This window comes from Cyrtonyx montezumae, unplaced genomic scaffold (assembly GCF_038088225.1).
Source record: "Cyrtonyx montezumae isolate F1298 unplaced genomic scaffold, pur_monq_1.0 scaffold_16, whole genome shotgun sequence".
Taxonomy (NCBI): Eukaryota; Metazoa; Chordata; class Aves; order Galliformes; family Odontophoridae; genus Cyrtonyx; species Cyrtonyx montezumae.
Window position 1 is genome coordinate 14,524,139 of NW_027071892.1, and position 19,990 is coordinate 14,544,128.

At 43.2% G+C, this 19,990-nt stretch overlaps 2 protein-coding genes across 2 annotated transcripts; both read left to right on the forward strand.

Moving 5' to 3' along the window:
* Positions 1–2,720: 2,720 nt before the first annotated feature.
* On the forward strand, positions 2,721–5,323 carry LOC136046484 (parvalbumin, thymic CPV3). Its single transcript, XM_065733074.1, has 4 exons — positions 2,721–2,781; positions 3,142–3,274; positions 3,691–3,800; positions 5,298–5,323. Exons 1-4 carry the CDS (start codon positions 2,721–2,723, stop codon positions 5,321–5,323), a joined length of 330 nt encoding a protein of 109 aa, XP_065589146.1.
* Positions 5,324–8,311: 2,988 nt separating this feature from the next.
* Positions 8,312–19,764, forward strand: CCZ1 (CCZ1 homolog, vacuolar protein trafficking and biogenesis associated). Its single transcript, XM_065732942.1, has 15 exons — positions 8,312–8,448; positions 9,328–9,425; positions 9,550–9,643; positions 9,740–9,814; positions 10,231–10,278; positions 10,827–10,910; positions 12,507–12,682; positions 13,132–13,213; positions 14,205–14,266; positions 14,921–15,032; positions 15,609–15,642; positions 15,992–16,109; positions 18,011–18,169; positions 18,838–18,965; positions 19,409–19,764. The coding sequence occupies exons 1-15, from the start codon at positions 8,347–8,349 to the stop codon at positions 19,462–19,464; spliced, it is 1,428 nt and encodes a 475-aa protein (XP_065589014.1). The 5' UTR covers positions 8,312–8,346; the 3' UTR covers positions 19,465–19,764.
* The last annotated feature ends 226 nt before the right edge of the window (positions 19,765–19,990 follow it).

Sequence of the window (19,990 nt, forward strand, 5' to 3'; positions counted from 1 at the left end):
CCTCTCACTGCAGGGAAAGAAAGCTTTCTCACAGAGGCTTCTGAGGCCTGGATTTCAGCCCTTGTTGTAATAATGCTTAATACAACATTAAAAAAATATACTACATCATTATCTTACACCTTTACATTAAATATGGGGAAGACTATGGCACAAGCAAGCATTCAGATTGGATTCTGTCATTTTTTCTATACAATTAAAGTGTATACCTTGAGTGACATGGTACAGTGCACTCCAGCGTAGATGCAGATGTCAGTGATTCCTGCAGTATTCACACTAAGATTCTCTGCCATCACCACTGAGACAGTAGCACTAATGATAACCAGTGGGTTATGCAGCTGAAATATCCCTTTGTATTCTATACTCATTCCTGATTATTTCATTCTAAGCAGAGGGAAACCTGTACTTCAGATGCAGTGTCATCAATAAATAAATAAATGCTGGTAACCCTAGAGTCCCACCTGTATCGATGTACAGTGACATCAACTTGATTCTGAAATTCAGCTGTTTTAGGCTTTTGTAAATCATCTTCCAGACAAGATCAGCATGTCTTCTGTGGTCAGCATTGAATTTCAAAGGTTAAAAGATCCGCTCACACGCCGTAACAGTGAAGATATTGTAGCAGTTTGCTCACTTCTATTCAACATCATATTTTAATGCAATATGCACTGCAATCACTACTATGAGCACAACTTCACAATGAATACTGTGAATCTGAAAGCAATACAGAGCACTGTATGCCGCACGCAGGAGAGCCAGCCAGGTGCTGCTCTTACAGCACTCAGCCATTAGAGTCTAACGCAGTGCCTGAATGAGCTGCAGAGTACTCTGAGCCTGAGCATTATTTGCTCACCTCGATTTCACCATTTTCCTCTATATCATTTTTTCATTCTTGTTAGCTTATAATGACCAGTGTATTAATGCAAGGCAAAAACTTACACAAAGCAAGCAAAAACAAAGGAAGGCTCCTCCTGCTGGGACCAGGAGCAGCTATCTGCTCTCACAGCATCAGGGGCACTCCTAGAGATTCAATATAGACTTCCCTGGAGAAATATCTTGGCAGCAAAATGTGTCAAGGGGGATTGCTACAAAAATCTACGAATCCTTAATCGACTCAAGATGATCAGGAATGGAAATTCACAATGGAAGCAAAAATGTACGCGCAAGGATGAGAATGGTCTGAGAAGGAAAACCTCATACCCACTGTTCCCAGTTTTCTTTAATTTTTGACTCTAAAATTAGTGACCTTGAAGTACACATGAGCAAAAAATCCACCACTACATACCTGCGATTTTAATTCTTGGCAGGGAATGCAGTGAGTGCACGTTGCACACCGCACATATATCCACCTCCACTATAGTCCAACTCATGCCATTTCAAGTAAGCCTGTTACTGACTGTGTAATGTAAAATATTCAAAATAAATTATTAAGTAGGCCATCTGCTTATACATAGCCTTCCAAGGAACACAGACAAGAAGACGACTGAGTTGCTGAGTTCTGCTGCTCATGGAGGCATGGGTTTCTGTTCTATCTCTGCCTGGGGACAGCAGTGCAGAAAACCATCAGGAAGTGAAGCTTACTGTAGACAGATGCTCCTAAATTACACCAGTTTCCTCCCCCCTACTGACAAGTTAGCGTTGTCAGAATGGCAAATTGTCACCTCAGATCTTTCATCTCCACCTTCCTCTGTACATTCCAAAGGACAAACAGGCTTAAGGAAACCAAACTAGTTTCTTTTCACAAGGGTTTGACAGCCAGAGTCTTCTTGCAGTGAGCAACCCTAAGGTCCAGTGGCTAACTGGAAACCTGTAGGGCACCTGGGGCCCGAAAGGCTACGTTCTGATGGCAGAGTTGTACTTAATTAAGCACAAGTGGATTTATTAAAAACACTGTTCTTCTTGTTGGCGTTATCTGAGGATATAAATAGAAAGGTTTCATTAGTTAAGGAAGGAATTTGAGCTAGGTCTCAAATCAAACATTTGATCCACGAAGCAGTAACCTAAGTAGTGGTTATTGTCACCTTTTGAATCCTTTATAAGTCAGAGTGACAGCCGGAGCCGACAAGACTACTTTGCCTGGTATCTCCTCAGCTATTTTTCCTTGGCCTAGCTGAGAAAACTATAAAGGTGAGCAGGTGACTTGAGATGAACTAAAGGAAATTAATGTGCACCGGTAGTAAGTACAACAACCATCCTTGTTAAGATTTTGAACTGAATTCCTGGCATTACATGTGGACGGACCTCGCATAGATAAGTATCTGATTTCTTTTTATACTTCAGAGCTGCTGGGGGAGAAAACAAAGAAAGCTTCTTGGCTTATTTTTCCCACTGCCTGTGCTGTTATTGGTATGGTCAAATGCCATCCACTCCAGTAAGGCTGGTTATTAGATCGATGGTAATATTGAGTTTAAGAACATCATGTACTTAAACAGCATGCAAATAGTAGATAAAAAATAGGTGAAAAGATGGATTGTCAACTCACGTTATTTCAGTAATCCATCTCATTAAAAAGCATTATTTCAGCATTGCTATTTTTAAAGAAGTACTGTACTAAATCTTCCAGTTTATTGAGTAACAGCAGCAATTTCAGCCTGATCAATCGGACTGGTCTGCCCTTAGAAGCCCTGTTAGCCATACAGTGTTTAAGCCACAGGAAAAAATCGTTCTAATGTGCATTTGCATTTCATAAATCTGATTGCAATACACTTCTTAACAGGTTTAAAATGAGCCTCACAGACATTCTAAGCCCTTCTGACATTGCTGCTGCTCTGCGGGACTGCCAAGGTGAGAAAACAATTAACTTGCTAAAAATCGATTATTTTGTGCGACGCAGTGCAAGTCTAATTCGGCCCCAAAGGAGTGCTGAACAAGCACATATGTCATCAGACTTCTGTAGTCTCTTCTGTAGCTGCCACAGGATGCATTTGTTGAGATTTTTACACTGGGGGTGGTTTGAGTGTGTGTCCTATCCCCACGTGGCTCTCTGTGTGGGGCAGGCTTCTGTGCAGCATGGGAACATCCACTTGTCAGCCTTTACTGATCATGTTTGGAACAATTGAACTGTAACGAAGCAGCATCCTCAGACTACCTAGGGACAGTGAACACAGAGATCTGGGGTTAATATATTTATTAATTTATTTTCAGCTCCAGATTCCTTTAGTCCCAAAAAATTCTTTCAGATCAGTGGGATGTCTAAAAAGAGCAGTGGCCAGCTCAAGGAGATCTTCCGGATTCTCGACAATGATCAAAGTGGCTTTATTGAGGAAGATGAGCTCAAGTAAGGATCTTCTGTTACCTTGACTAGTAAGAGACTATCCAAAAATCAGCACCTCTTTCTTTCTAAGCTTTTCCATAAAGTGATGCCTCAGCTTATGCTAAACATTGGTAAAACCCTCAGTAGATTGTCAGTGGTGTGTTTGAGTAGATGACCCCCACGCCTACGAACGAAGCAGTAAATGAGTGCCCTTCATGCTCAGCACGCTGCCTCCTGGGGCTGGACTTTGGTAGTGGGCAGAATCCAGCACACCAAGTCTGGCCTCACAGAGCAGAAGATGTAGCTCATTGAGCAAAGGAGCGCTTGGAGGCTTTGGCTACCATGGCAAATGATTTCTCTACAGATAGTTATTGCTCTGTAGCATACAGCCAGCAGAAACAGGACTCTGACAACCGTAACGAAGGGTGCTTTCCCTGCAGGTACTTCCTTCAGAGGTTTGAGTGTGGGGCCAGAGTGCTAACTGCCTCCGAAACCAAGACCTTCCTGGCAGCTGCAGACCACGACGGGGATGGCAAAATTGGGGCTGAAGGTATCAAGTTCTTTATAAACAGAACAAGGTTGTAAGGGACGTGTGATTCCTTTCGATGTCGGTGGTTCGTTAAGGTCCCCTGAGTGACTTTGCTGAAAGCCCTCAGGACTGACCTGCGCCAGAAACTGTCCCTGATGGCATGGGTTCATCTCTGCCATTCCTTCTGCATGAGCAAGTCAAAGAAAAAAGAAAGAAAGAAAACAAATGCAAAACCTGGCTGCCCTAAGGAACCTTCTCATTGCCACTCACAATACATTTCCAGCTGCTTTGTAAGGAAGAGATCTCTGTTTCTCCTCCCTCCTTCTTTGATGTAAAGCAGCATGAGTAACACCCGCAGCAGCACACACCAGGTGGAAGAGCCACCTGCATGCAGTGGGATCCCCACGCTGCCATCAGCCCCCTCCCAGCAGTGTCCCCCAGCAGAAGTGCAGCTCGGTGCAGTGAAGCCATTTGCAGCAGGCAGGAGCTGACCACGTAACAGCCACCTTCAGTTCTGCATAAGGAGAGTGTCCGAGTGCCACGACCCCAGAGCCAGGACACAACACGTTGCTCCGCATGCTGATGGAGAGCATTCATCAGATGAGGAACAGCTCTGTTAGGAAGCAGCTCATTGCACCCGCCCCATGGAAACACTGGTGTGGATGAATGGCTGCTGGGGGCAGACACCTCCCAGTCTCCTAAGTCCATAGTACGTGTCTCATTCAGGACAGGAAGCACACGCTCACCAAACAGGCTGGGAGCCCAGGGCAGCACGCCCCATACCAGAAGTGTCTGCCCTGCCAGGGAGAGGGCCGGGGGAACGCGTGGCACGCGGACTGCCCGCCGCCTGTGCCAGGAGCCAGGAGCTCTGCTGCTTCCTTCTTGGGAAGGAACTGAATACAGCTCCTTAGGAAACGTGCCAGAACAAACACCCACGATTTCTGAAGCGATCTATATCTTAACAGAGGCTTTCTGGGACAGGATTGGTAAGATACTCTCAATGCACAGCAGCCAGCGATGAGAAGACGGTCCATGTAGCGGTACCCGACTGAAGAACGCGGTCCTTAAGCACCACCTCATGGGGAACTCCACAGAGATTTTGGCTTTAGCTTGCCATCCCCACCAGCACTTCTCAGCTGGAGCACTACAGACAGTAATCAGACATGGAGAGTCACTTTTAATACTTCTAATTAAGGTCTGAACTTCTTACTCAAATTCTACATTAGCCATTCCATTATTTTTGTCCAAAATCATTACTGAGCAGAGGACTAAAACCATCCCAAACCATTATTATTCCCCATAACTGTCAACAAACCGCTGTCTTTTCACCTGCTGTGTAATTAGATTTATCTGCCTAAACAGGAAATGTAGGCAATGTTTCTCTTGGATACATTTCTTCAAGTCACTGTTTTCCATCCATTCCTATTCTAAACCTCTTGATAAGCCATTCACCTTTTATTCCTAATAATTTTATTTTAATATTTCTATTGTAAATATTCTCTTTTTTTTTCCCCACAGAATTCCAGGAAATGGTGCAGTCTTAAAGGTTCAGAACAACCAAATAAGACAGAATAGGGATGGATCTGCAAGAGAAACTGCAAACCCTGAGAATCAGCAGTCCCTTCTGCATCTATCTGATAATGGCTGTTATTTACTCACTGCCTTAGGAACGTGATGAAACGCTCATTTACTTTTTTTTTTTTCATTGTGTGGACCATTCACTCTGTTCTAAACTCTGCTTTACCAGAAATTCCCCTTAAAAATATCCAATAAAAATGACTCTCATACTGTGCTGGTGTCTGTTTTTCTGACCACTAAACTGAAACGTGTGAATTCTTAAATGAAAAGTGATAATCTCTCCCAGGCCTTGATCTTATCAGGGCCTCATATAGGGACAGGAGTGAAGCCAGTGGGCACTCTGTCAACAGTGAGCTTTCTGGGTTAAGCTGGAATGCTGCAGCATTGCTGCACTTTCAGTGCATTTCTCCCTTTGCTGCAAATGACGACGCTCAGAATTAACTGCACCGTGTTCTCCTCAGAAGTCTCTATAAATACTAGAAATAGTGCAGAACAAAAGCACTAAAAACACGACCTGTTTACCAGATAACCAGCTATTGCTAAGAAAGAGCCCACAGAATTTAGATGGCTCCGTGCCTTTCAGGGCTGCGAAGTCAGAGGGCTCACAGGACGAACCTCAGCAAACACTCCAGGCCCTCTTCTCCCTCCCAACTTATATTTTATGTGCATAACATAACAGGAGTTGAGAAATTCGTCTTGGATTCGCTTGTGTTCACTACTGAAGCAAAGGCATTTAGATACACCACATTTATCCTTCTCTTAGCGGGGAGAGAGCAGATAGTAGCTCACAAATTCTGCACTGATTCATCCTTGTGCACTCCACACTGCTGCCTTCTCCACCGTGTTTAACAGCAATGCCTAGGACTTGGTGCTGAATTTGAAAAATATTTCTTAAGATTAAGAAATATGCTCACTTGGCATAATTCACTGAGCATCAGGGCCTTAAAAAAAGCAGAGCTGCACAAGGTAAGGACCTGAGCTGATTCTCCTAGCATAAGATGGATGTCACAGGATACTGACAAGAAATGAAGTTTGTTCTTGGCAGTGAAAGCTGTCTGATGACAGAAGAGTCTTGGACGAGTTCACATGTAAGCAACAAACAGACCACTCTCGGTTTCACTGACAATTAAGTGTCCTGACCTTGACTAAGCAGATCACATTAAGCAGGAAAATGCATGTGAAATAATTTTTTCCAGTCGCTGTGGCATTCTGTACTCTCTCTCAACATCTCAGCCCTCGCACTGCAGTCCTAGACAGTGAAACACATGGGCAAAGCACAACTCTGCTCCCTGAGGTGCAGCACCCTGCTGGGCAGGTGTCTGATCAGAAGGTGGACTGAAGATTCACGCAGGGCCCTGATCCACCACAAAACGTTCAGTGAAATTACAACTCTCTTCATTCTCCAGAAAGCAGAACACCTGGCAGTTCTCTGCACTAAAAGTTCCTGTAAAACTTCTGACCTACAAAACTTAGGACCTGTGTAGCCTTTTCCTTACCCTGCCTTCCCAGCTTTTCTTTCACACATACTGCAGACCTGGGCTAGTAACAAGTCCTAGGCATTGCTGTTAAACACACGAAATAAAGCAGAACATTTAAATAGCTCGAGTTACGCATGAAAGTACATTTGTATCTCTATTCAGTGACTGTATTCTTAACCATAACCAGAGCTAGTACCAAGCTGCTGCCTTCCACTACAAAATCTTCCAGTCTGCAGAATGTACACAACCATCTCCACTCACCACGACGCTCCAATAGCTGCTCACATTCCTTGACATCAGACCAAGAACAAACGTGGGAGATATGAACAAGTCCCTTGGGAAACGAGGCAGGATCCCCACACGGAGCAGCAGGGCCTGGCACGAACTGACAAAGCACGCTGAACGGGGATACGCGGGCATTGTGCTTTTTGCTGGATCACAGCACTATTCTGTAATTTATTCACTAAACTAATCCCAAACTGCTGAGTCTACACATTTATTAACACATTTAGACCACGTACTGCCAACAGAACAGCTATTTGAGCTGTCAGCTGTATTTATTTACAGCTGTCAGCTCCAACACCCAGAGTGATTTATAGTATATCTTTTTGTTAAGTCTGCTGCCATGCAGCTGATGGAAATGCTCAAAACAGGACCTAGAAGGAGGCTCAGCGAGCCAGAGTATGGCTGCATGTTCCTCACTCCAACGTTGTTGTGGTTTTTTTTAATAGTAACTGCAAAGCACCAATAAACTTCTTAATTATTTCTCCCTTGACGCCAGGGTTGTCCTCTGTCAGACTTGCAGTGTACTTATGCAGCAGTTTAATTTTACATAATCATGGGCTAGGAATCACATTTCAAACTCAGGGCGATCCGATGCCGCTTCGCAGATGTCGGGGTGTGGTGTTACTGCACATACCATTAAGGAGATGGGATGAAACCGGAACCACAACTGAAGTTTCTTCCCGCCCCGTTAATTTGTACATTAGAGTCGCAACAATTTAAATTAATTGCATCTATTATCACTTTCTCTTCGTAGGTTACCACAAATACACCAAGAACGGGATCAAACCGCCCGGTTACAGACCGGCAACGGCTACGGGACACCGATCCCCCGCCATCCCCGCCGCGCCCCCTGGCGGCAGGCCGCGCACACCGACGGGCTCCACCCGTTCGCCCTCCGCCCTGAGGCCGCCGATGATGTAACGGATCTGTTCGGGCTCCAGAGCTTTGTACCTGCACGGAGCCCCGAAACAGCTCCTCCTGCTCGTCATTTCACACCGAAATCGGCTTCCGTCGGCGCCGGGAGGTCCCCGAGGGCGCGGGGCAGCCCCGCCGCTGGGGGCGCTGCGGAGCGCGGCCTACGCCGGGCCCGGGAGCACTTCCTGCCTCGCGCCGCGCGCTTCCGGGGCGGAGGGAGGAAGGCGGAAGTGCCCCGGGGCCGGCGGAGGGCCCGGGCCGCTCTCCGATGCTGTGTGGCGGCGGACGGCCCCAGGCGCGTCCGGCTCGGCATGGCGGCGGCGGCGGCGGGAACCGGCCAGGAGAAGCAGCTGGCTCCGACCCTGCTCAGCTTCTTCATCTACAACCCCAAGCTGGGGCCCAAAGAGGGAGAGGTACCGGAGGGGGGGGCAGAGCCGAGGGGAGAGGAGCGGCCCGGCCGCGTTGCTGCAGGGGGCGGTGGGGCAGAGGCGGCCCGGCCCGGCTGCCCGTCCCCGCGGGGTTAACGCCTCGCCCCGCGGAGCCCGCGAACAAAGGCGCTCGGAGGGGAGCGCTGGGCGGGGCAGGGGATACGGATACGGTAACTTCTGCTAAAAATAGTGTTATCCGCGGCACTGTGACTTAGTGGAAAACTCGGCTTAATCCAACTTACTGCTAGCTGTGTTGTGCTGCTGTCACCCTTAGTAAACGACCAGCTGTGTTTCGGTGATGACATCCCGCGTGGCTCCTGTGATTGTCCTCGCTTCCCACAAGGCCGTGTGCTCACGCGCAGTGTATTTATCGGCCCAGGGAATGAGGCTGAATGCCCCCTCACCGGGTCCTGGGCGACTCAGAGCTGGGCAGGCTGGGCCCTGGGCAGCAGCAAGCTCCCAAAGCGCAGCAGAGGCAAATGCCAAGTCCTGCGTGTGGGGCGGAGCGGCCTCGTGCGGTGTGACAGCTGTGGGGCTGCCCCTTGGAAAGCAGCTTTGCTGAGCAGGACCAGGCTAGCCATGCTTTGATGTGGCTTTGAAGCGAAGCTAGCCTCGCTTTGAACTGGCTGTGGTCATGTCCTATGATTTAAATAGCCTTGGAATTGATAAACCTTGAAATGCGATGGGCTGACTGTTTAGTGTGCTTAATTATGCCTTTTGTTACTACGGAAGCTTGTTTAGTTACAAGACATAATTCTACCTAGAAGATTAAGGGATTAGGACTTAAAAACGAACTGTGAAGTGCATATTCTTTAACCCTGATTCTGTTAAGATGTATTTTGCTCTCTTTATTTCAAACTTTAGGAAGAAAAGAAGATTCTCTTCTATCACCCAAATGAGGTAGAAAAGAATGAAAAAATCAGAAATGTGGGACTATGTGAAGCAATAGTGCAGTTCACAAGGTATGCACAGTGACTGCATGGCTCGCTGTGGTAGTGCTCACAGTATGTTTAAACTTCCCAATCTACGTTTTCTTTTTGCATATGGCTGTAATTATCTGCATCTCCATATATGCTTCCTTTCCAGGACCTTTAGTCCAACAAAACCCGCAAAGTCCCTGCATACGCAGAAGAACAGGCAGTTTTTCCATGAACCTGAAGAGAACTTCTGGATGGTCATGGTACTTATGCACATGATATGCATATTTCCAAAACATCGTCTCAGAACGTTCTCAATGCATTCTGCATTGTCTCATGCCAGCCTGTCCACTTTCTAGGTTGTACGAAACCCCATAATAGAAAAACACAAAGATGGGAAGCCAGTCTATGAATACCAGGAGGAAGAACTGCTGGTAATGCTGAACTCTTTTTCCTTTTTATCTCCTCCCACTTCCGATCAGTTATATCGCACTTTAAGAGTATCATCAGGAATACCAACGTTGTTTTCTTCTTGAGGAAGAAGAAAAAACAGTCAGAAATACAATAATTTTAATTAACCACTGACCTTAGGGAAATACTGTATTTGTAACTGATGTTTTGTGTGTGAGTTAATAATGCTCTTGATGCTAAATGTGGGGGGACTTGCTTTTGTAGCTTGTAGATATAAAGTAATTTCCATATGCTGACTGGAAATGCTGTGTACGTTTCCAGAGATCAGTGTCACTAATTTGTGCACGTGCTTCCTCTTGGGAACATTGATGTGTAGCTCAGCAAAAATATTTGAAATGCTGTCTCTGCTTACTCTAATGCCTTGCTCTGTTTTCTGCAGGACAAGGTTTACAGTTCAGTCCTACAGCAGTGCTACAGCATGTACAAGGTAGGGTTAATAACACAGAGGCTCTTCTGGCAGTGGAGGACATCCCCATGATGCCATCTGGGTGTGCAGGCTCACTGCTGTTGGCTGCTCTCTTCCTGAAGCTGTAATTGTGGTGATGGAAGAGAAGAATTCAGCTGTTGCAGTTGCCAGCATTAGTTCATTAGTTTACTGTAAAAATTAGAGCCCTCTAATTTGTCAGGTCCACTTGATTATGATGGTAGTAGATATTATCTATGGCTGTTCAGTGTTCCATATTGAATAAAGGCCATTGATCTGACTTCTAGAAAATAAGATGCTTAAGCAACACAGATAAATAACTTTGCTACTAATAGAGAATTTAGTTCCCCTCTTTAATTCTGACCCTGCTCCTACATGTGCCTAGGCTGCACATCTGGGTGTGTAGAGTTTCCCAGTGAAGGGGTACTTCTGGATCTGTGCAGAGCTGAAACAGTGAGGAACGTGAGCTTTACTGTAATTAGCTACATTCATGATTGAGCTGCAAGAAGTTAAAGCACCTACACAGCTGAGTGACTTCTTTTAACCACTAGCTGTTCAATGGCACATTTCTGAAAGCAATGGAAGATGGAGGTGTAAAAGTTCTGAAGGAGAGACTCGAGAAGTTCTTCCACCGGGTAAGAGCACACACAGCATGACTGTGCACTGGGAATAAAATGCAAAGTGTTCTCTGCATGGCCTCAGTGCAATGGTAGTGCATGGGCAGTGGGAGAGATGCAGCAGCAGCACAGAAGTCTGGTTACTCACTGTGCAAATGCTTCCTGCTCGTTACTGACACAGAAGGTCCTTCAAAGGAACTGAACCTCCAGATGAGTCAGGGCTTGATAGAGCAGCTTAGCTGTTGGGTATTTTGGGGGGACAGAATCATGCTCATACTTTCAAAATTCTGCTTCAACATTTCAGTTGGTTAAGTGTGAGAATACTGCAGTGACATATTTGAGAAACTTAAGAATGGTTCAGGTTGGACAGAACCTGAAGAGGTCATTCCTCACAGCAGGGTGACTCTGAATTAAAACAGGATTACATGTGGCTTTGGCTCCTGGACTCTTGAAAAACTGGGGGTGGTGATTCCAGAGCCTCTGACATCCTGCAGTACTGTGAAGAAATGGGTCATGGTGATATTGAAGTAATTTCTTTTGCTGTGTGGGATCAGTAGTCATGCCTGATAAGGTTTCAGAAAATAATCCTTGGTTATAATTTGTCTTCACTATTTAAATTTTGAGAAGAAAATGCTTGAGCAAAAAGATGGAAAGCAAAAGCTATTTCTGAGCAGGAACTCAATGAAATATCATTTGTTCTTTGTGAGCTTTTGTTGCATTTTGGTTTTGTCTATCTGTGTGCTTGTTTGGTTGGTTTTTGTAACAGTGAAGTAGGCCCTAGAATAAACCTGACAGCACAAGGAAAGAAAATGAGATTTTATACTGTGACAGAGACTTGTTGTACTGTCTGTATGTATCATGGAATGTGTAAACATGAGCAAAAATGTTCTCATTTGATTTAGAAATGCATAAACTTTAAGAAAACTATTCTGGTATGATGGACAGGTTGAGCAGTGCTGTATGTGCAGTTGTGCTTGATTGAATGCAGCTTTATTTATTTATTTTTTTTGCTAGGAAGTCAAAGACATCTGTAATAACTTGATATAAGAAATAACTTCAGCTATTCTGACTTGTGTATATGAAACTAATTTTTGTTGACATGCTCCCAGCAGTGTGTTACTGTGGTAATATGTGCAGTTCAGAGCAGCAAAGTAATTCTTGCTAGTGTGAAATGGCTGTAGAGGGAGCCATTGGCCAACTCATCTGGCACAGACCAGGATGCCAGGCAGACTGGAAGCTTTACCCAGAGACTTTAAATGCACTATCAGGAGACAGAATTATCTTTTCCTTTGCATGTTACCAGCTAATGAATGTATCTGTTCATTTCTTCAGAGTTACTTCTGAAATTAAGCACTGGCCTGGTAGGCTGTGCTCTCTTATCCTCTCAAAGGATCTTGAGCTGGCCTTAAAAGCTGTGGTCACTGTGGTGAAGTAATAGTAAACTGAGACCTGGAATCGTGTTGACACATTAAGAAAAACTTTGCACAAGCAGAATTGAAAGTTTTTGGGGGGTCCTTAGCCTAGATGACATTGCATTAGACTCAGATGTGTCATTTCAATGTGCACATTGGAAGCTTTCAGAATTCTCAAAAACAATGGCCATTATTCTCTCAGTACTTGCAGACACTGCACTTACAGTCTTGTGATCTGCTGGATGTATTTTGTGGGATCAGCTTCTTTCCACTGGATAAAATGACTTACTTGAAAATTCAGTCATTTATTAATAGGATGGAAGAAAGCCTAAACATAGTCAAATATACTGCATTTCTCTACAATGATCAGCTGATCTGGTAGGTACTTCAATGATTTATTCTGTGGGATGTGGGGGGTATTTACTGGTGTGGCACAGCTGTTCAGGGCACAATGCTTCACTTCCAGATAAAAGACTTTAGTTTTCTGGAGGTTCATAGAAGTGTTGAACTGTTTCAGATGAGAAATCTGGTTTCTTTTGATAAAGAAGAAAACCAACTGTACTTTGTGCTTAAGCTACATAATTATGACAGTGAATACAGTTTAGTAGCAGGAGAGATGACTGTTTTACAGCAAGTTGGATGTGTTTTGGATTTAGGAAATAACCTTAAATGAAATGAATATTCTGAGACTTAATCACCCAGACACTGAAATGTTGCTACCTACCCTAGTTCTGTTTTGTTGCCTGAGCTGTGACTGGGGGGAAAACATGTGACCTGAGCACCACAGGACAAACATCTTATGCATTTTCTCATCTCCTGTGTTCTAGGAGTGGACTGGAACAAGATGATATGAGAATTTTGTACAAGTATCTCACAACATCTCTGTTCCCAAGACACATGGAGCCTGAGGTATGATAAGCTGGATTTGCTTTTTCTGTCTGTCCTGTAAAAGAGAAGTGTCTCTTCCATTCCTCACCTGAAGTGTCAGTCTAGGAATATCTGACATTTATTGTTTTGGGGGCACTATCTGAAGTCAGTAATGTTTGCAGCTATCAATTACAGTGCATCAGAATTCTGCTGATACTTGGAATCTGAGGCCCCATGGGGGCTTTCCTCAGGGCTGGTACCTGCTGACTCCTGTAGCAGCAGGGAGACTTGCTCAAACTTGAAAGAGGATGCAGTGTATGTTCTTAGCCAGTGCCCTCAGCAGAGCCTACAAACTGCTCAAGCAGAGCTGAATCTTCTACAGCTAATGGAAACGGGGATTGAAATGTGTCCTACTGCTCTTCTCATACGCTTCTGTTATCACAGTTAGTGCAAGTATTATTTTAAAATGAAATGATGCACCAAAGATGTGCAACCTTACTGCGTGTTAACGCTGCTAAGATGTTTAAGGTAGTTGAGCTAAATCATGTGTTGTTTTGTAGTTAATAAATTGTTGATCAAATACAGTTCAATAGGAACTCCCCAGTGACCTCTGAGTCTTTGTCTAGCAGCTCAGTGCTTGATGAATTGAAGCTTCAAACTGCTTGAAGTGAATTTTGGAAGTCTTCAGGCCTTACTGGCAGAAGCTTTTCATCTCCTATAACTGGAAAGCAAGCTTGTGTAGCTGTTAGGGAGCTTTATAAAAGGGGGACATTTAACTTAGGGAGTTTGTTTCATCGTGAAATGCTAAGACAACAAGGAGTTACCCTCCCTGCCCCCCCACCCTGGCAGAGCTCTGTAAGTTACACTGAAAAATTAATAAACACAAAATCAGAACGCCCTGTCAGCACCTCTCCTGCTTTAGCCAAGTGTGACTTTCTGCAGACGGTTTGCTTTGGTATGACTCAAAGAAGGTCCACAAAAAATTAACAGGAAATACCTCTAAGCTGTTTTTTCTTGTTCCTTTTTGCTTCAGTTAGCAGGAAGAGACTCTCCAATACGGGCTGAAATGCCAGGAAATCTACAGCACTATGGAAGGTAGCTCTTAATAACCGTCACCATCTACTGCTGCTTCCCTCAAGGGCAAAATGTTTGAGAGGAATGAATTTGTTTCAGGGTGCATGTTCCACATGTAGTTTATCCCACAGCCACACAGCAGTCAGCACAAAGTAAAACCTTACATCTGGGGGGAAAAAAAAGCACATAAAAAGTATGCAGGAACCATAAGTAAGGCTTTTGTTCCCACTGTTCTTAATGTACTGCACGAGAAGTTTGGGCAGTGCTGCAGACACTTCCTGTCAGTGAGGCCCTTGAGCCAAAGGTCTCTGGTGACACTGCTCAGTGTGCCAGGGTGGGCACGTGAGCAACTGGGCAACGTTTGAATCACTGAGGATTTAAACACAGTAATTCCCTTTGTCAGGTTTAGTGTATTCTGTTGGGATTGAAGCAATGGCATGTGCTCTCCTGCTCTTCCCCTCAGTTAAGTTCCTCTAGTACAGCACTGTTCTACATAAAGCTGCGGTGGAAAGCAGAGGATGCAGGCTTTCCCAGTAGCAGTGAAAAAGGGCTCTGTGCTTCTCTGGATAGCTCAGTGCTCACTGTATTCAGATCTACTAAAACGTGCAAGTAGTTAGATAAGAAAATCTGAACTACAAGAACATATCACACCTGAGCTGTTAAATCACTTTGTAGGTTCCTCACTGGACCCCTAAATCTGAACGATCCGGAAGCTAAGTGCCGATTCCCCAAAATATTTGTTAACACTGATGACACCTATGAGGAGCTTCATCTGATTGTGTATAAGGTACTGCCTTCTTCTCTGCAATTAAGAGTCTAAGAATCTGTATACAGTGAGGAAACCAGAGATGTGAAACTTACAAATTGCATAGAGACGAATGGGTAGGACCAGATTAAAGAGACAGAAGGCTCTTCGGAATTTTGAGCAGGAGACTTTAAAAGCTGGATCCTCTTTTCCTCTCTTCTGTATCGTCCCCAAAATGACAGTGCTTTACTGAAACAAAATATCAGCCTTCAGCTTTGTGATTTCATCCTTGGCTTTATATTGTATCAGTAGGGGAGGAAGCTCCTAGCAGACATATGTCCTTGCATAGAATGCATTTCTTAATACATTTGACATTTTTCCTATTTAAATCTCAGCACAGTTTAGAGGGTTTAAGACTGTAAGAATCCTGTGTTATGGAGGACTGCAAAGAGGTTATCCTGCTGATGGGTTACCTTCAAACTGGGTACATTTTTAATAATAATAATTAAAAAGAAAACAGGTTGACCCATGTGTGCCTTTGCTGAAATACTGCCATTGATTTGAGGCAGCTGAAGTAACCTCTTGTAAATGGTCTTTTTAACTTTTCTTTTGTTCCAGGCCATGAGTGCAGCTGTCTGCTTTATGATTGATGGTAAGTACCTGCTAAGATCACTTCTCAAGTCAGACACAGATAGTACAGAATGCATGAAACTTGTTCTACTCCTGAAAAATACTCAGTTTCTTATTTGAGGTTCTTTCTGAATGCTTTTTATCAGCCTTTTGATTTAGCTGCAATGGTATAGATAATTCAGTTACATAAAAAACGTCTAAATCTTGCTTAAAGTTAACTTTATGGATGACTTGCAAAGTGCATGAGTATAATTAAAAAATAAATTGGTGCTGGGGCTTCCAGTGACGATTAAGGAAAGCAATTATAAAACTTTTGCTTTCTGTTGTGGGAAGAGAATCTCACTTCTCCCTTTTCTTTACCTGCCATCTAGCTTCAATTCCACCCACACTGGAGTTTTGCCGTAAGTTGGACAGCATTGTTGGGCCTCAGCTCACTGTGTTAGCATCAGACATATGTGAACAGTACAACATCAACAAGAGGATATCAGGGTTTGTACCACATTTCTGCTTCTGTCGCAGTCCTCTATTAGTTAAAACATACACATGTTGAAAGCATTGAGTCAGCTGTGTCTGTTAAACGTTTACGTACCCTTCTGTACCTTAAGCATTTATGAAGTCCCTGCTGTTGTGTGTTCAAGTCTCCCTGAAGTAATGATGTGCATGTTATTAATACAGGAGTGAACGTTTGGTGTGTAGCTGAAACCTTCCTCCACATGTAGAATTATTGCAGAAAAATCACGTAAATATTAAGATAATAATTCTTACTTTTATAAATCAAGATTCTGCCACCTAATTCCCAAGCTGTTAGCAGATTATTCAGATGGAATATTTGGATTTGGTTCCTTCATACATGAACATGAAACCAGCTGACCTGTGGAGATGCACAGTGCTGTGGGTTACTGTGCTTGCAGCAGTACATCCAAGATAGAAAACTACCAGTTCAGTGGCACTTGAAACAAGTGAAAGATGTAACCTATAAACAGATGAGCAGGCTTTGCTTAACCTAGCTTTTCTGGGCAAAGACCTGGAAGTGTGCACTATCATCTACCTGAAAGTAGCCTGGCTGGATGAAGTGTGTTTTCCACAGGACTGATGTTCTAGTCTTCATTATGTTGAGATTCCACCTTGTTTCCAAGTGCTTGTGGTCCTCTTTCTTCTTCCCCATTCGTGGCACTGAGCTGTGGGAAAAGTGCTTCCACCACGTAGTTCCTGCCCCATGTGCAGGGCAGGCTGTGGGCTCTGTGGTTTTGTGTTGTTCGGTAGTTTGTTTTTAAACTCCTGCAGGTTCAGTTCTCGCGCCATTCTCCTGTTTCTCCTCTTCCAACTGTCCAAGATTTTGTTTTCTTCACACTGCATTAACCCAATAGAAGGGTCGTGGGAGAGCAGCAGACAACTTCCCTCCTATTGATTTTGAGCCAAGGCTGCAGTCTTCTGCTGCTGCCTCAGGCTGTGCCAGGCTGATGTATATTAGAAGTGCTATTTAGGATGCTGAAGCTGGGTTCTGTTCCTTGTGGAAAGGACAAGATAATAGAAGTTGCAGATACTGGAAGGACTGCAGCTGAACAGCCAACCTACTGAATCATGGAGCTCGGGGGTCTCTTTATGTTACCTGGGTCTGGCTTTGGCTCCTTTAACTCTTTTAAAGTTTAATGCCACAGTGTCCTGAAAACATGATACAGTTTCTTGAAACTAATGCATTGGAATGACAGAGAGAAAGTGTATCTAGCTGTTTGCTAAGGTGACTGGTGTCACTGCAGTATCTCCTTCACTCTGAATAATGCATAGCCTGAAGTACCCATTGCTATAGCCAGGTTTTGCCAATTTAAAATTTCTTGTGTAATTCTTCAGAATTACAGCTGTAAGTCAGATACAGATGTTATATTACTGTAATAAAAGAGGAAATGGAGAGGAGTAACCATGGCAAGAGTTTGAAAATAGTCTCACCTGGCCACACAACTGATGATGGAATATTTAATTGCATTGATCAAGGCAGAGTTCTTTCTTTTTATGGTAGAAAAAAGAAAGAGGTGAATTGAAGATTCCTAATTAGTCAAATTTTATTAGACTAGGCCTCTATTTAAGTCAGGCAGTCGTAGAAAAGAAACAAAACAGTGGAATAGCTTATAAGAAAGATGCAGACAAAATACTGCTGGTACACAGGACCAGGCTGTCAGGCTGCAGTGTGTCTAGGTGGTTTTTTTTGTTTGTTTTTGTTTTTTTAAGTAAGTGTTGAAGTAAAGTTTGATTTGCCACAGGTATTACTCAGTCTCTTCAACATGAATATAAGTTCAGCATGACTCGCTGGCTAGCTGGTAACTGTTCTCTCTGAGCCTTCTGCCTGTGTACTGTGGGAGTATTTGCAAGTACTTTCTTTATCTGAACCTTCCTAGGGCTGAGAAGGAGCCTCAGTTTAAGTTCATCTATTTCAATCACATGAACCTCGCAGAGAAGAGTACCATTCACATGAGGAAAACACCCAGTGTATCGCTTGCATCTGTGCATCCTGACCTCATGAAGATTCTTGGTGACATCAACAGTGACTTCTCCAGGTAACGCTCAGCTATTAAACAATCTTTTAAGTCCTTCTGTCAATTAGATTTTATTTGTGAAGCTTCCATGCCTTTTGACATGGATGGCTTCCATAGCTCTGTATGGTAAACTCTGTTATGGTGGTCACACTTGGTATTTTGTGGTGGTTAGAAGTAGTATCTCACACATAAACTTTTCTTGTCCTTTAAAATAATAATTTAAAGAAAAGACCAGGACCTCTCTGCTATATTAGAAAATATCTAATCTGTTTGAAGCATTTCTCTTAAATTTAAATCAGCAGGCTGCATATTATGGAAGTACAGGGTTAACGACAGCCTTACATAACAGACCCAGTTACTTGATATGCGAGAGCCTGCTGTCATGGTAGCAAAACGATGCTTGAAGTGTGTCCTGAACTTCCTGGAAGACAGATAGGTGCTCTCTTCAGAGCAGCAGAGTGGTTGGCCAGCAGCCAAATGACCTTAGATGAGTAAATCATTCTGCGCAGTGTATTTGTGAAGTCTTCATCGTGGATTGATGAGTTATGCCCAAGTTAGTACTCCCTTGGTATCTCTGACACTGTGCAAACACAACGAAATTAGGACACACGAATCATCATCAGTACATCTGGAAGTTGTTGAAAATCGGTTTGCCATCACGTTTCTTTACTTTCTGGAACTTCTTTCAGAGTTGATGAAGATGAGGAAATTATTGTGAAGGCAATGAGTGATTACTGGGTAGTTGGGAAAAAGTCTGACCAACGAGAACTGTATGTCATTTTGAATCAAAAAAATGCAAATCTGATTGAAGTTAACGGTAAGGATTGGTTTTTATTACCTTTAAATACAGTTACTACTAAAATACCTGTCTGTGGAGAAGTAATAAAATTGGATCCAAAATCTAGAGACAGATGGATCTATGGCAGACGAGACAAGGTAAGTTTCCATCAGGTTTTAGAATGAAGTGTATTGAAAATATTAATATCTGACATTTTTCAGTGATCCTTTAGTAGATTATTATACATCATGTCCCTCCTGCCATTGCTGTTTGTTCCATTTTTGTCTAATTTAGTGCTTTTCAAAGACTGATTTATTCTTAAAGGGCAAATGAACACAAAGAGGCAATAAGCTTTGAAACAGACTGACTTCTAAGAGAAGGACTAGTTAGATTATTACTTGCAGCAATTTTGGGACTCTGTTTTAATAAGAAGCAAATATCGTTACAATTTCTGAAGATGCTGTTCTGTGTTTGCTTTACAGAAGAAGTGAAGAAACTTTGTGCAACACAGTTCAATAATATTTTCTTCTTGGATTGATCTTCAAAGGACTGATTTATAAAGATGTCAATGTCAGACACTTGTTCAACTTGAAAAGTTGTTGGTCATATTATTGACTGGAATAATGACAATAGTAAAGCAATACTTGCTTTGTAAGAATCACAATTTCTACTAAAATGTGTAAACTGATGATAAAATTTCTAGATTTTAAAAATGTTTATGTATGTGCAAATAAATTAAAAGCCAGTCTAACAGAATTCACCTGTACCATTCCATTCTGCTGTTACGTGAATATTTTACTGGAAAATAAAATAAAACTAATAATTATTACACTTTTAAGAGCATCTTTTGATCTCTGTGTTTATTTATAGAAAATTAGGATGTCACACTGTGATGCAATGTGAAATGAGACTGGGTACAAAGACCTCTGGACAAGAAATGTCCTAGCTCCACTTTCCTAGGCTGACCTGTTTTTAACAACTCCTGCTTCATCTTCATTCACTTCTTTTGTTGTCAAATTCCTGCCTCCACATATTCCCCAAACACAATCATATTGGACCACAAA

Excerpts from the sequence above, each read along its gene's own strand:
- LOC136046484 (XM_065733074.1), top strand. The coding sequence starts at position 2,721 with ATGAGCCTCACAGACATTCTAAGCCCTTCTGACATTGCTGCTGCTCTG. Across the intron at positions 2,782-3,141 it reads TGCTCTGCGGGACTGCCAAG|CTCCAGATTCCTTTAGTCCC; the intron begins GTGAGAAAACAA and ends ATTTATTTTCAG. Across the intron at positions 3,275-3,690 it reads ATTGAGGAAGATGAGCTCAA|GTACTTCCTTCAGAGGTTTG; the intron begins GTAAGGATCTTC and ends CTTTCCCTGCAG.
- CCZ1 (XM_065732942.1), top strand. The coding sequence starts at position 8,347 with ATGGCGGCGGCGGCGGCGGGAACCGGCCAGGAGAAGCAGCTGGCTCCG. Across the intron at positions 10,911-12,506 it reads TCGAGAAGTTCTTCCACCGG|TACTTGCAGACACTGCACTT; the intron begins GTAAGAGCACAC and ends TTATTCTCTCAG. Across the intron at positions 14,267-14,920 it reads AATCTACAGCACTATGGAAG|GTTCCTCACTGGACCCCTAA; the intron begins GTAGCTCTTAAT and ends ATCACTTTGTAG.